This window comes from Haliotis rubra, unplaced genomic scaffold (genome assembly GCF_003918875.1).
Source record: "Haliotis rubra isolate DU_JTF1 unplaced genomic scaffold, ASM391887v1 Scf35, whole genome shotgun sequence".
Classification (NCBI taxonomy): domain Eukaryota; kingdom Metazoa; phylum Mollusca; class Gastropoda; order Lepetellida; family Haliotidae; genus Haliotis; species Haliotis rubra.
This window is the reverse complement of record NW_025767024.1, coordinates 2,109,267-2,125,908: the sequence shown is the minus strand read 5'-3', so window position 1 is coordinate 2,125,908 and position 16,642 is coordinate 2,109,267. Positions and strand designations below refer to the sequence as shown.

The 16,642-nt window shown below is 38.7% G+C and overlaps 2 protein-coding genes and 1 long non-coding RNA gene across 15 annotated transcripts in view; 2 read left to right on the top strand and 1 right to left on the bottom strand.

Moving 5' to 3' along the window:
- LOC124285002 overlaps window positions 1-1,149 on the top strand; it is a 74,220-nt gene extending 73,071 nt beyond the window's left edge. The window contains exon 3 of the long non-coding RNA XR_006900699.1: window positions 1,068-1,149. This is a non-coding gene — a long non-coding RNA (uncharacterized LOC124285002). The remainder of the gene's footprint in view (window positions 1-1,067) is intronic.
- The window catches only part of LOC124285001, a 117,550-nt gene that overhangs the window by 6,781 nt on the left and 94,127 nt on the right, over window positions 1-16,642 (bottom strand). For 6 of the 13 annotated variants that reach the window (XR_006900691.1, XR_006900688.1, XR_006900689.1 and 3 more), the window contains 2 exons: window positions 5,349-5,411; window positions 402-557 (listed from right to left, as the gene is read on the bottom strand). The exons of 2 other annotated variants lie outside the window; for them this stretch is intronic. Coding sequence is in view for 2 of the 11 variants with exons in the window: in XM_046721143.1 (XP_046577099.1) it covers window positions 5,349-5,411 (63 nt within the window). In the remaining 9 variants the exon portion in view is untranslated. Of the gene's footprint in view, window positions 1-401; window positions 558-1,569; window positions 1,648-5,348; window positions 5,412-9,364; window positions 9,557-16,642 lie in introns of those variants that run through there. 5 more of the 13 variants (XM_046721143.1, XM_046721142.1, XR_006900696.1 and 2 more) reach the window with 4 other exon arrangements.
- Window positions 1,243-7,312, top strand: LOC124285000 (homeobox protein Hox-B6-like). The gene is made up of 2 exons (XM_046721141.1): window positions 1,243-1,717; window positions 4,096-7,312. Exons 1-2 carry the CDS (start codon window positions 1,276-1,278, stop codon window positions 4,335-4,337), a joined length of 684 nt encoding a protein of 227 aa, XP_046577097.1. The 5' UTR covers window positions 1,243-1,275; the 3' UTR covers window positions 4,338-7,312.

The following is a 16,642-nucleotide window of genomic DNA, read 5'->3' as shown; positions in this document are numbered from 1 at the left end:
TTTGTTCAGAAGAAAATGTTGCAAGAGGATATAGGTAATTTAGGTCAAATTATATCAACGTAAGTACATATTTCCCGTATTTTGTAATGCCTCATGTACACAGCCCGAATTATTTGTCAAGTGTTCTTGTATATATTACTCTGTCGCGCATGACTGATTGGGGACACGTGTCATGTATTATGTTCACAAGAGCCTTATAATTATACACAGTGTACACAATTTTTAACGCAACACTCTAACAGACACGATTACATTCAAAACAACTATGTTTCATATGCCGATATTTCACTATTTGCCTTGACTTTCATCGCGGGTATGTTAGGGTAAATCTGCAGTGGAAACCGACTTAGAAAGTTAACGAAAATGTGTCTTATCGTGTTAAAACTGCGATATTTTCTTACCTCCAAGATTTAAATCCAGGCAGCGAGTACAAAGGTTCGGTGTCTTGTGTTGCTCGGGCGCAAATGCGAACGTGGCTCTACGCGCCTTTGATGTCACCTTACTATTGTGGGTTGGGGCTGATTTACGACTCTACTCCTACGACCGTTTCTCGGAAGCTAGAATGGATAACAAAATATTCCCCATGTAAAATAAGTGTTATCGGTGTAGGTGATTTATGATAAAATCAAAGAAATCTCCTCCGCGAATACTATAGGTGCATTAAGGCACCCCCTCACTCCACGGAGCGTTTTTTTTGTAAATCGTTAAACATCAATGAAATCACTTTGGATACTTCGGCAAACTGCAAAGCGCTTTATCTATCCATGTCTCCTTCAGATGAAATTTATTTAACTGGAAATAGATTTGGGAGGGCGGGATGCTGACACACCGGTTTTATTGCCAGGCCCCGGGCATTGTTGAGGGGGGCCCCTAAAGAGACTTAAAGCCAGGGTGGAAACCTCTACAAATAATGATAACGTACACATTTTAACATTGTTTTCTTCTGTCTGAAGATCATGGCTGATTGTGTCGTTCAGGGTTTTATTCCCATCGTAAAGCCAGTTTCAAAAGAAAAGGGTAATTTCCAATAATGCAGCTTATTGTTGATAGTCTCTGTATATTTTCAGGTCTGCAAGGCTGACGAGATTAATTAGTATCTGTGAAGACTGGCGGGCGGTAAACGCTGGTTGAAGGCTTTTGAAGTTGTGCTGGGCTGCGGCTTCTCATTCGTTTTCAAGGATGGAGGGTCCCACTATGAGTTCCTACATCCCGAACTCCTACAACTCTAGCCTTGACCCAACATCAGTCGGCTCGTGCAATGGCGGACAGATTCACATGACGCCGAACTCTAGTTATCCTTCAGTTCGGCAGCTACAGAACTATTCCTATTCGTCTTATAATGCTCAGTCAATGTACCCCCGTTTCCCATCATACGACAGACTGGATGTCCGCTCTATGGGGGGTCACGCCCAGTCAAATGACTTTTATCGCACACACGAGAACAGTACTCCCAACAGCGAAAACTGTCGCCAGTTCGGCGAACGAATACCGGAAACAGACATCCCAGAATTCAGTAGCTGCAAACTTAATGGCGGACACGGGTACAGTGATAAAGACACAGTTACTGACTTGCCGCAGTCCGACTCCCCCAGCCCCTCACCCCATGGGTCAGATGGCTACCCTGCAGGGTGCCCAAATGAAACGGGTGGCGACACCGGAAGTGACAGCAACTCTACCTCAACACTTCCGGTTTATCCCTGGATGAGAAGCCAGTATGGTGAGGCTTCTTCCAAGAAACACACGTTAAAACATAGCAAAATAACATTCCTTACTAACAGAAAGAACTATCAAAACCAAAGAAAATAAACAAATATATCTAATAAAATACGAAAGAGCTTTAACCAGTGGTGTAATTTTTACCATTTCGCGGCGACCACATTTAGGCTTGTGTTGGGGTGAAATAATCTATTTGTATTTTTAGTTATTTTATTTTATTTTATTTTTGATAAAAAAGAAACACTTGCCTTCTCTTCATTAGCATTGAAATATGTAAGACCAACATTTTCAATTCAACGAAAGACTGACGAAATTCCAAACAGAAAATTTAGTAACATTTATAAAAATATCCAAGCAACGAAATATTACCTATATCCTAGATTAAAAATAGCATCGGCAAGTAGGAATAGATCTCAGACATGATATCATCGAAAAATAAACTATGAAAAGTTTGTTTGAACACATGCATTCGATACACGGGCATAAAAAGAAACTGTATCATCTGGTTCGTCTATCTGTAAGCGCAGGTGTGAACTGATTGCTGTAATCTCGAATTTTCGTCTGACGTTTGATAGAAATGTGCCTAGTCTTTGTCGCCATAACCCCAGCGGTTAAGTGATGACAGTCACGCAATATACTAATATTTTATCATGGCCCAGACTTCAAAGGAAAGACTAGTCTCGTTCGCATGATCACATAACATCGACAACCCTACAACGACCTGTCATAACCGCCGTGCTCCATCGAGTACTGGAAAAAACGTACAGGTGGAACAAAGGACGAACAGAGTCGCTTCCCCTTAATTGTATGTTTAGGTGACTGTGTGCCCAGCAACGTTGTATCGTTGGCGAAATGTCTCAAAAGTTGAATATCAATCTCAGACTGTTGGAGTGAAAACAAATGAAATAGTAATTTATATTTTGAGGTATTGGTTTGCGATGAATACACAAGGTCCCACCTAACTGGTAACTTTTTTCTCTGAGTTGCACACAAAGTAATATGGAAAGCGATATTTCATGTCAGTAACTGTTTTTTTGCTTGTAAAATAAATAAAATTTTGTGTCAAATCCCGTATAAGATTTATAGTTATGCAAACGATAAATTTATAAATTATTGAAAAGTATTTAAAATATCAAAACTAAATCCATCGGAAATAGTAAAATAATATTGAAAATTCTGTTTAATTAAAGTTAAGGGCAAATGCACGTAACGAAAAATATTGCTTTCAATAAAGTGACTGTAAACACTGTATGTTTCAAGTAACAAAGAACAAAAAATCATATAGATATAATAATTTGCTGTGAATTAAATAATCCCAGCTAATTATATTCATGTTGAAACTAATCATCTAAGCACTGCATTTATTCATAGGTAACTAAATAACCACATAATTTTAGTACTGTTGAAATTTAAGACATGTTTACTAAATATCAATAATTGTATTTACACTCATAAAAAAACTAATTTATTTATCTTCTTAAATACATGGGTTCATGAACGAGGGATCACTAAATATAGGCTGAAATTTGTGTCTAACTCACAATTAAATCAGTTTCGATAGAATGATCATCACCACTGTGGTTTGAAATTAAAACGAAGAAAAAATTGAGTGATTAGTTCAAAGAATAAAGAGTATGTTAAAAGCAATAATTCCTGAGAAAACACCGCTGCGGACGAAATTAGACCCCAACAACAAAGTGTGATCATTTTTGACAGATGATTTTACGCAGCCACTGACAGTTGTAACGACGGAGCGTTTGAAAATAGTCATGTCGAGTACCTGCTGCGCGGGTTTGTTTTTAGTGTAAGGGAGACAACTCCAGACACTCTTGTAACAGCATTCTCCGTAGGGGGTGTAAAATATCCTGCTCGCTTTTCATGTTGTTTGTTTGTTATATATTAACCAAGTATCTCGTTTCCCCAAACATTCATTAGTGAAGGTCTGATCTTATAAACATTGCGACAATTCTGGCAACCTACAAAGGATAAATTGTATGATCCACAACTGCGATATGTTTTGAAACAGTACTATCCATATTAGCAAAATGTTTACAACTTCATATATTTCGAACTTTACAAAACACGTGTTATCTTTAAAAAAACACATTTATTGATACATCCGTCTTGAAATAGATAACAGTTTCACTAATTTTTACGTTTATGTGTAATATTAATATATCAAATTTTCATTAAATATGAAGTTATTGCCACGTCAAACCCGTCATATCAATGAATGATATTAATCAAACGGAGTATTTGCTAAATTTCAATCCAGTAAATGTCACAGATATCAAGATTTCGTTATCTAAATTTTCTAAAAATCTTAAAGTTGAAAGTTTACATCAATCAACGCTAATCTTATCATTTCTACCATTGCAGGACCCAACCGAAAGCGTGGCAGACAGACATACACCCGATACCAGACCCTAGAACTGGAAAAGGAATTTCATTTTAACAGATATCTCACGCGCAGACGCAGAATAGAAATTGCGCATGCGTTGTGCTTGACAGAAAGACAGATAAAAATCTGGTTCCAAAACAGACGCATGAAATGGAAGAAAGAGAGCAAGCAGATCGATACACCAGGTGCCGAAGGAAGGGATTCCGATAAGGAAAAATAAGGCATCATAGCACAACTGGCAGCGACAGACTGATAGGGTTGGAAGTCCGACAGATGCCACCGAATTAGGCCACGCCCACCGCATGCTGATTGGTGGCTTGGTGTTGCGTGACAGTCATGTGACGCAACTTGTCATAGTTAATGATACTATGCATAAAGTCACTAGAGAGGCAGTCCGCCTTGATATCTACACGAGAAAATGCCTTGCGGAGAATTGATGGATTGGTCAGTTTATATCAATTTCTTCAGTGCGAATAATTATTGCAATGTGCTCATCGCCTTTGAATATACTTACCTTCATATTTAATTCATGACGTAACAGAAAAAAATGCTGAACATATTGTGGACGTTATGTCTGAAAGATTTGAAATTAGCCATGTTGTAAATTTATGCATGGATGTAAGCATTATGTTTATTTCGATGCCTTATGATAATGAATAATTGTTAGACCATCTCGTCTTTACTGACAAACCACAACTTGTTTTGGGGATAGTGCATTTACTCCATTCCATCCGTTCATTGAACAATTGGAAGAGTTTACCATACATGTTTGTGAAAAAAGGGTTTTAGAATATTTAATTCCTTTAATTTTCCATGTGTTTGCAAATATGAAATTTGATATAATATGAAAAGTCAGAGAATAGCCAGTCTCGATTAACCTAAAATATCAAGAAAATAATTTCTTGTAAGTGGAGTTTTAATTTGATGATAGTTCAACGGAAATGTGTGAATGAATCGTGCGATAAATTAGGTTAAAAATTAATTGGGATGAATCATTCTTATAAATAGTTCATTCTTTAGAGTTTTGACAAAAAACTTTTTCCTCAAGTCTCCTAGTTATTCAACATTCCATTAACAAGAACTGAGGCAAGTGATATTGCATCATTTGCTTAAGTGAACCTTGAATTGTGTTCTCATCAAAGCATTGCATGGATAAATTAACTCACTCTATAATTCAAGATTTAACAATTAAATTTTAATTTGATTCCTAATTTAAAAGTACCACACGTACCTCAAATTCTTTGATCTTCCACGGATAATGTTGTCTAACGTCAGCGGAGATGACACTTGAATTCTACAACCAAAGATTAAATTTCAGGATGATTTATTTTTTAAAACAAATGTCGGTTGCATTCCATTTATAAATTTACAATCCATCATTTCTAACGTAAGCGGAACTACATACCAAAGACAAGGGACTATTTTTTCTAGTATTTCTACGCGGTCGAAAGGGTACTCATCTCGGTCGTAAAAAGGGTATATAGTAAATGTTATGTTTAAGTAATTCATTTTATTGTTGTTATGTACTGCATATCATATGAATGTTGGTTATTGTTATTGTAATTGTGCACATGTTTGTCAAGATGTCTGTGTCGTGTCTCGTCGGTGTTCATGAATCATTTTCCTAAATATTCACATTCACAAATCACATCAGTCAGCTATATTGCCAGGCTTTGACGACTTAATTATTCAGTTATATTGTTATACACATTAAACCACATGCATAAAACAGCTTTACAATGATATTGTTCATTATGTCCTTTATTTTCAGGTTTGAATTTAAAGATTTATGAAACTTAAAACGAGATGTTTTGAATGTAAACAAACATACTCTCATTATTACATCCCTGTGAGATTATTTTAGTCAGTGGTTTACTTAGTAATCTTATCTTTATGAAATTTAATAATATTCAGTTTAATTATACGGACAGTTTACATGTTGATTAATCTATTTGGCCAGTATATAAATATAAAACGCCATGCTCAATTTATCTTTGATGTATTGAATATCATATATATGGTGAATATTTCTAAACATTAAACGAAATTTTAAATTCTGCAGCTTCTCAAGAGTCGTAATATACTTCAAAGAAACTCAAATTCATTTTTTGTGCTATATATGTCTGCAAAAGCAAGGAAAGTAGTTGTAGTTTAATAATTTTAAACTGAAAGAGAATTGCGCGAAATTCATTTTCGACAATTCCGTTGTACCTACAAAACGAGAATGTTGTTACGATATTGCCAATATATCAGATCACTTGAGCGAAATCGAATATACTTTAATAACTGTTGGCTTCTTGTAAATAAGCGACATAAAAACTTTAGCGCTAAACAGTAGTTTCGCCGGCTTAATCAATACCGCTTCCAGTTTTACAAGTATTGTGGCTTAAACCTTCATGTTTTATAAGAAATAGCTACAGCCAAATAACTATAAGTGCCATACTTTGTTATTGAGAACTATACTATCGTAGAGGTTTAGCTTGAAAGTGCTTCAAAGTGATTACATTTGGTCACCTCAGGGGATAGTGTTAGAGTATTTGTCTTGCGCATGAATAATTCAACGCCACACAGAATTTGAAACCTTATCCCTTCCGGCATTCTGCCAGTGCTACAACTATGAGTTTTATTCTTGAAATATTCTTAGGGTATGTCCCTTTTGGTTGTTTATTTGTATGTTTAAAAATTATTTACAGATTCAAAAAATAAATTGTTACTATATGGGCTAAATGATGACATTGATGATATTTAGAATTCAATTTTCTCGTGCATTTAGCTGAGGTTTGTCTTCCAAATAATATTTTGTCAACTGTTGAACAGAAATAATTGTATTATTATTTTGGTATTCGACACTAAATTTGAAATCTGAAACAAATGGGAATCGAATCGCAAAAATATTTATTTTATTTTATATTTATTTCTGTTTCAGTTATATTCAGGTCAAAGAAGTTATGACGTAGCAAATTAGAAAAATGTGTTTCTTTTAGTGACAAACACTGCCGATGTTGGTGAACCGCGGGCAATGTGTCTGGCTATCGGTTTATAAGTCGAACCTAGTGTTGTATCTTAAACTGTGATAGTTTCAGCTTGCATTTTCAAATTCATCCTGCATGTCTTATAGCAATTCGCTCTTGTCACGTATTGTTTATATATGCAGTTGCATATATTATTTGCTACAGAATAAAATATGAAATAGAACACCGTGTTGGTATTCATTTTCATGCGAATATTTAAAGAAGAATATTTCATAGACAACATGCAATTTCTCACAATGTTTCTGTTTCATATTACAGCAGCGGTCCTATTTATTATACCTATCTAGGTTTTGTACTGATTATGTATATTATTAATAATATCTTCAGTAATGACATGCCATATTTATTTGAAAATATAAGCCCACAAGACTCACTAAAATATTAAGTTTGTTTGGTTCAGGAATGGAGAATCGTGTTATTTGACAAAAAATGTCAAATATCCTGGCTTCAGTATATACTGTGGGGCAAAAGAAACTATGCATGTTTCTAAATATTATACAACAAACCGACAAACAAAACTAAATATTATACACAAGAAGGAAATGGTTATTCAACGCTGATGTATTTCATACGAGTTTTGTTTTAGAAATTGAGTTATCAGCATTTTAACCCAGAAAGGTTTCAACAACGTTTGTAATGCTTGTGGCATACGTGTAATGTTAAACTTAATACGTTCTTTGCCCGACAGTCTATAGGCATACTGTACACATCCTAATTAATCTTGTCAGTAAGAATTATAGTACGGAACAACGAATGATATTTTCAATCGCCAAGTAAGGCGCTTGGTTTCGTTGGGAGTATAAACATTTCGTATTTATAAAATACGTGTGATATCGTTGAAAAAAGATATTTTCGATACTTTTTTCACGAGAATTCGTTCAGAAAATGAGATCGTTCACAGATGATCAGTTTGGATAAATCACAATGAAGATGTGAGGTGAGGTGAAATTGGGTTTGACGTCGTGCTTGAGAATATTTCGCTCATATGACGACGTTCACAATGAAGAGTGATGAGAAGGAATGAATGACTCGGGAATTATGCGCCCAATACTCCGATAGAAATATTGAACGTTTAATCACACTGGAACATCTAATCGAGCACTGTTCACTTTACCTAGATAAATGTAATACATAGAAAGAAAATTTATGAAATTCTAGCTGTTAATCATATGCGCAGCTCATGTTTTAGAGTTATTGGCTCGGAACTTGAGAATCTGGGTACTAGCTAAACATGATATAAACAAATATAATCGTATGGTTTTATGGTCTCTCATTGTAACTTGGCCAAGCATTAAACAAACTATTTTTCTGTTAGTTTGGCTTAAGGCTGATCACAAAAATGTCAATGTAAAAATGTTTGGCTTTCTATTTGTTTGCCTTCCAACTGGGGCCATCTGTGAGTTGTTTGTTAAATGACAAAACTGTCCATACTCATTGCATTCGTTGCTGTTTGTTGTCGATTCTGGTTGAACATCAGTTAAGTGGAATGTGTATATAATTGATAACAGGGCTGAATATGGAGGAAGTATCATGCAACATCCAAACGAGCGTACAATCCAATGTTTCTCTGTCGTTATCGTTATGACGGAATTCACATCTTTTGTCAGAATGAAACATGTCCATCACTTTTCCATAAATTACCACGCATTATTTGCGATAGCCCTCGCGACGGACCACTGACAATGACATAAATTTCTTCTAAATCTGACAACCCCAAAGCTTTAATCATTCTCGCACGAGATCTAAATCGAAGCTAATCATTCGATTACATTTTAAATTCAATGTTATTTATCAGAATGTGAGTGCCCCTGTCTGCGGGCGAAGTCTCGCGAGACTTGACAGCCTGGTCAAACCCGGGTCACGTGGTGTTTCGGGGGTTCGACCAGCATGGTTGTAGGAGATACAATTGCGGTATTATTCGTCATAACGATTAAGCGTGCTAATTTCTTGTCTCATATTCCTACTATTGAAAGCCAGTCAACCTGAATTTATGGGCAGGTTGGGCTAGGGTCAATCGCCATTGTAATAGACAACTGAATTGTAAATGACAGTGCTGTTAAGCGACTCCGGCAATCTGCGGTCAACGTTCAGAAATGTTCCTCAATGTTTGATTTGAAGTACTTTTTCAAAGTCGAAAACGATAACTGAATCTAAGTTTTTTCTTATCTTGATTTAACACCAAACGAAATATACTAGAGGAAATATTTTTTATTACCCTCGTCTCTGAAATCGTGCCCTCTTCCGTCACGCCATGGTGCCTTTGCTATGTACAACAGCTATATATCAAAACATGTCAATTAAGGAATCGTAAAAGTCCATTAACTGCGTTGAATTACACTCCGACATTTAGCCAATATCTCAACACAGTTATGTGCCCCCTTGTGAGCTCTTTAGCCTCAGAAGTCTCCTTGTGCTTCGTGAATCGTGACAGCGCCACCTCGCGGCACTTACGTAATCAAAAGCCAGCCAATGGCTATTAAGCTTACAAATTACGTAATTAATGGCCGGCCATAAGGGAAATCCCCCATTATGACGTCGAAACGGGGGGTGTTGTCTTGCTGGAGACCTGTCTGTTCGATTCTTACACAACATTTTCTCTTATCAACCACATGGCAACTGTTCCGATGGATGGCCGTGCACATGTCACCTTGTCTGATTGTGATCACGTATAATTGATTACTTGAATAACCATTCCAAATCGAAGATGTTAATTGTAAGCTGCGACAGCACTCTTGATTATCCATGATCGTTTACTTCCATTTATTAGTTGAAATTTCCGAATCCGGTCGCGTTAACCATACAATGGTTTAAATTCACAATGCTTTTGATGTTAAGTGGATAGAAAACAAAGTTTTACACATATGGGTATCGAACTCAAAAGACAAAGTCAAACCATCCGCTCGAACTCGTTAAATGAGACGAATCGAATTCTCAACAGTTTCTCTCAACAAACAGGTAAACATTGGGTGTTCTGGAACCCGGAAATTCCAGTATTAAATACACAACAATGGTATAAGATAGGTAAAATCAAAATGATACGGAAATTCCACCAAATGCTCTGTCTCATTTCATATAATAATTTACATTTAAAGAACAGATATCTCGAAACTGGAGATCTTTGCATTGGGACGAAATGACATCCGAAATTCGAGACGAGTGGATTGTTTATCTTTAATACTGAGCTGCTGTTGTTGCTACAAGTTAAACCTTCCTAAATGATATCGGTATAAAGCTTTTAGACTTAACGGGGCTTTTATGAATGTTTGAGCATATACGAAAGAACTTCAACACCTGAAATGAAATGGTCGAGATGCATGCAAATTGAATCTTTGACAATTATTCAAGGACACAAAAATATAAACATCACTGTACAAAGTATTTTCCTCTGACAAATGCCATGTCATCTCCATGTGTCAAATTCAGATGCACATTTCACAATTTGTCATTATTTGTCATCACCCTTATAAAAAAATATTAAATACATGTACGTGTATATTGTCACCGACAGTGCTTGAATATTAATCACTTGAGCCAACATATAAGTGCATAACTACAACGAGAGAGTAAAGATGCAAGTTTACTTGAAAAACGATACATCTGTCATCTGTCACATATAGCAAGCTGTATGCCGTTTGATGTATATATGTACGCGAGATTGGCGTCAAAGGGAGGTAAACATCGTCTACATCATACATCATACCGACCACTGCAAGAAATATGATCTCCTTAAGAAAATAACATATTGTTTATTCCAACGTTTACAGCGGATTGAGAAATGTATTAAAGAAAACCTTTAAATTTTCCAGGCGATGATGTGTTTTTAAAACTAGATTTGCTGTTTTTTAAAGCAGGGCTTGAACGACTGCCCTTTGGGTCTGATTAATGTATACCGTTCGTAATTTGAAAGAAACGCTATATTTGCCTTGTTAGACAAAAGTTTGGCTAAAACATCGCGGACTACTGCTCTGTTACGTTGATACACACCTTCATGCTTGGCATCTCATCTCAAACAAAACAAACAGAAACACAGTATACCGAAGGAAAGGAAAATATCGATCCCTTCAACACAAACGCCACAAGTCGGTATGTCTGAGATTGTTTACAGCGCACGTAAAAGGTCTTTCATAAGCGCGCTACAAGGTGCACTGACCAGAATTATCGCCGAACGAAAAACAATATCTATATTTTTAAGACTCAGTTTAGTAACATCCAGCTAATATATTGTGAATAAACTTTAAAAAACAGCATTTAGATACATTTAATCCAAAATTCGTATCGGTACATGTAAATTTATATATATGTATACGAAGACGCAATGAGTAGTACTCTAAAAGGGCGTGAAAACCTGGTCACGATATCAGGCCCACGGGAGGGAAAGGCGGTGAGCAGAACAGCATTGCGGAAGAGGTTTATTGATGCTTTGCTGTTAGATGTCATTGCAATCAGTTTAAATGCTATGTCTGTCTCGATGATGATGCGGACTCGTCATCTTTTTATTAACATCCCTCTTCTCACTCCGTCCGCCGTTTCGGATCCTCAAATCTCGCCTTTGGTCGACAATGACTAAAAGCATATTATCACCACACCAGCAGGGTGCATTCTTTCTAGGGGTAGTTTATCCCCTCTAAACCTATCCTCCCGAATCATTATATACAGGGCGTAAAAGCGCCCGAGACGTCATGGCATCCTCGGGCTGTTAAACTTGAGATGGAATCCAGCATCCGCTGTGAGGACAGCGCTGTATCCCTGTCTGAAAACACGGGAACTGAGTGTCAACGGAGGAGAGCTCAATCAGAAATAAAAGCCACCTCTACCGGCATTACAGGGCTGCTTATACACACTGCCACTCTCATACGCCTTGGTCGTAAAAAGGGTGTAAAGTCCCTGCCGCTGTATAATTCCGAGCATACTTCTCGTATTATACCGTCCCCTGACAGCTAACACCTGTGAAAGAAGTACGAAGGTAGATTGACATTTCGTACCTTTTGTACGTTATCTAGGGAGGGATGTCACAATTTAAGCTCGAATATGTGACCCCCCTGAGAAGGAAACTGCCAGAGTGATGAAATTTAGATTTAAGAAGCTTTATGAAACGTAGTTATTACACGATTGTTGAGAAATGCACTGAGGTATTGCTGATTATGATGCATTTTTATGTATCTGTTATGAGGTGCGATAAAAAAAAACCCATCTTAATTTTTTTCACCGTATCGGAGTTTGGTTTAGTGTCAGTGTGCACAGTGTACCACGTCAGTTTGTTTTCACGCCTTGCAAGATTAAAGGTCAGCGAATATAGTGTGTATGATGCGAAATGAAAGATCAAGGATTGTAATCAGAGTGAGTGAGTGAGTATGGTTTTACGCCGCTTTTAGCAATATTCCAGCAATATCACGGCGGGGGACACCAGAAATGGGCTTCACACATTGTACCCATGTGGGAAATAGAACCCGGGTCTTCGGCATGACGAGCGAACGATTTAACCACTAGGCTATCCCACCGCCCCTGATTGTAATCAGAATTGATCACACACTGGAACTTCTGGTAGGCATATCGCGTGACAGCGAATTATGACATCTTAGACCACCCAACCACAAGTGTCCACTTTACATCAGTTAAATGTGACGTCTTTCTTCACTGGGACACCATTGTGGCCACGTCATATTGAGATGTGACGTAACTGACCAGTGGCCAACACTGGTCAATGTCAGAGTGAATTGTGACGTCTTAGATGACTGACCAACTCTTATTCATATCATAGTCAAAAGCAAAGCGTAGCCCAATGGCCTAAATATGTCCATGTCAAAGTGAAATGTAACGTCTTAGATCATTGGGGCACTCTTCTCCATGTCAAGAAAATGTGACTGAGATCACTGGGCTTCTCTTGTCCATGTCACATTGAAATGTGACGTCTTAGACGACTGAGCTTCTCTTGTCCATGTGACAGTGAAATGTGACGTCTGAGATCACTGGACCACACTTATCCATGTCACTGTGAAATGTGACGTCTTAGATCACTGAGCTTCTCTTGTGCATGTCACAGTGAAATGTGACGTCTGAGATCACTGGGCTACCTTTGTCCATGTCACAGTGAAATGTGCCGTCTGAGATCACTGGGCTTCCCTTGTCCATGTCACAGTGAAATGTGACTTCGTACATCACTGGGTGTACATTGTCCATGACACAGTGAAATGTGACGTCGTACATCTCTGAGCTTCTCTTGTCCATGTCACAGGGAAATGTGACGCTTGAGATCACTGGGCTTCCCTTGTCCATGTCACAGCGAAATGTGACTTCGTACATCAATGGGTGATCATTGTCCATGACACAGTGAAATGTGACGTCGTACATCTCTGAGCTTCTCTTGCCCATGTCGCAGTGAAATGTGACGTCTGAGATCACTGGGCTTCCTTTGTCCATGTCAAAGTGAAATGTGACGCCTGAGATCACTGGGCTTCCTTTGTCCATGTCACAGGGAAATGTGACGCCTGAGATCACTGGGCTTCCTTTGTCCATGTCACAGGGAAATGTGACGTCTGAGATCACTGGGCTACCTTTGTCCATGTCACAGTGAAATGTGACGCCTGAGATCACTGGGCTTCCCTTGTCCATGTCACAGCGAAATGTGACTTCGTACATCACTGGGTGTCCATTGTCCATGACACAGTGAAATGTGACGTCGTACATCTCTGAGCTTCTCTTGCCCATGTCGCAGTGAAATGTGACGCCTGAGATCACTGGGCTTCCCTTGTCCATGTCACAGCGAAATGTGACTTCGTACATCACTGGGTGTCCATTGTCCATGACACAGTGAAATGTGACGTCGTACATCTCTGAGCTTCTCTTGCCCATGTCGCAGTGAAATGTGACGTCTGAGATCACTGGGCTTCCTTTGTCCATGTCACAGTGAAATGTGACGTCTGAGATCACTGGGCTGACGCCTTCACTCCTTATCCATGCCCATGCCGATCACAGTCCATGTCAATGTGAAATGTGACGTCTGAGATCACCATGTCACAGTGAAATGTGACGTCTGAGATCACTTGTATCCATTGTCCATGTCACAGTGAAATGTGACGTCTTAGATCACTGGGCTACCTTTATCCATGTCACAGTGAAATGTGACGTCTGAGATCACTGGGCTGTCCATGTCCTTGTCCATGTCACAGTGAATGTGATGTGACGTCTTAGATCACTGCTACCTTGTCCATGTCACAGTGAAATGTTCACTGGGCTCTTGTCCATGTCACAGTGAAATGTGACGTCGTACATCACTGGGCTTCCGTTGTCCATGTCACAATGCAATGTGACGTCTAAGATGACTGGGCTACCTTTGTCAATGTCACAGTGAAATGTGACGTCTTCGATGACTGGGCTACAGTTTTCCATGTCACAGTGAAATGTGACGTCGTACCTCACATAGGCTGTCTTGTCCGTGTCACAGTGATATGTGACGTCATACATCACTGAGCTTCTGTTGTCATTGTCACAGTGAAATGTGACGTTGTACATCACTGGGCCTCTCTTGTCCATGTCACAGTGAAATGTGACGGCTTCGATTACTGGGCCTCTCTTGTCAATGTCACAGTGAAATGTGACGTGACGTCTGACATCACTGGGCTTCTACTTGTCCATGTCACAGTGAAATGTGACGTCGTACATCACTGAGCGTCTCTTGTCCACGTCACAGTGAATTGTGACGTCTTAGATCACTGGGCTACAGTTGTCCATGTCACAGTGAAATGTGACGTCGTACATCACTAAACGTCTCTTGTCCATGCCACAGTGAATTGTGACGTCTGAGATCACTGACCTTCTCTTGTCCATGTCACAGCGAAATGTGACGTCTGAGATCACTGGGCTTCCCTTGTCCATGTCACAGTGAAATGTGACGTCTGAGATCACTGGGTTACCCTTATCCATGTCACAGCGAAATCTGACGTCTGAGATCTCTGGGCTTCCCTTGTCTATGTCACTGTGAAATGTGACGTTTTAGATCACTTGGCTACCCTTATCCATGTCACAGTGAAATGTGACATCGTACATCACTGGGCTACCTTTGTCTATGTCACTGTGAAATGTGACGTCGTAGATCACTTGGCAACCCTTATCCATGTCACAGCAAAATGTGACGTCTGAGATCTCTGGGCTTCCCTTGTCCATGTCACTGTGAAATGTGACGTCTTAGATCACTTGGCTACCCTTATCCATGTCACAGTGAAATGTGACGTCGTACATCACTGGGCTTCCTTTGTCTATGTCACTGTGAAATGTGACGTCTTAGAACACTTGGCAACCCCTATCCATGTCACAGTGAAATGTAAAAGTCATGGAATGAAATGCAAAGCAAAGCATTTATCCCCAATGGACACAAAATAACGGTTTCAGAAACCGAGTTATTTGAGTCAGAGGAACATAACAATATGATCGTGAGGACGGGAATAGGCTTCACAGATAAATGTGGAATCGAACCTGTATCTTCATCGTAACAAGCGGACGCTTTATCATCAAGGCTACTCGCCGCCTCAGATAATTGGTGAATGTACTTTTCATAAACTGTGAATAACATTATGATTTATGACACTTATGACTGTTTGTATGTTTATGCTTTAATGTTCCATAGGCATGCCCTTTGTACGCCTACTCTCAAACAAATGCTACAACCATTACGGTTTGTGTGAGCCAGGGTGCACAGCTAAAGCCCTTACTGTTTTAATCATTACGACCTAGGTGAATCGATCGAAGGTGATCGCGTTCACCACACACTAAGACACCATTTCGATAATAGTTTATTTTGCCCGCCGACAAGTGAAATGCAATTGGTCCCGTTGAGTGTTTTTATCGATACGAAAACACAAAATGCATGTCAACGGCAGAAGTCCGGGACTGTGCATTGTTGTCTGTTGCTTTAGGAAAGCAGTTCTGAGTAGCGATTCTAATAGAACCATAATCTGAAATGAAAACTCCATATAAGTGTCTCCTTACATTGACCCCGTTACGTGCAATGTCGTTAGTGACCATGCGAAGACACTCATCGAATCATTCCGAGCGATAGCTCGATCCTAGTCTGTAGAGCTGTCGCAGAACAATCAGTTAGACTATCAACTAAACAATCAGTAATCTCTGCAGGGGAGTTTAAGGCAATCATCAACTTATACCAAATGGCTTTAAGGACTGACAATCACAATACCTCAAACTATCGGCGTGCAGTGTGAAAACATTTAGCAAAACAAGCTATATGTTCCACAAAACGTTACAGAGTCATTTTGTTATGGACCGACACCTTTCACGAAAGAATAAAGCTACGTTTTATCTACATTCGATAGATGTATCTATGGCATTAAGATAGGGTTTTTGGGATGTCTTGGTTACAAAAAACTACAAGAGGTACAGCAGAATAATGTTTAAGTCAAAGCGCGAGTCGATTTGTGACACTTTTAGAATCATTCTAACGATATCAAGAGGTATCTTTATCGAGAAACCGATACTTGGTCGT

Coding starts and splice junctions, on each gene's coding strand:
- LOC124285000 (XM_046721141.1), top strand. CDS start 1,276: ATGACGCCGAACTCTAGTTATCCTTCAGTTCGGCAGCTACAGAACTAT. Junction 1,718..4,095: donor CTGGATGAGAAGCCAGTATG/GTGAGGCTTCTT, acceptor CTACCATTGCAG/GACCCAACCGAAAGCGTGGC.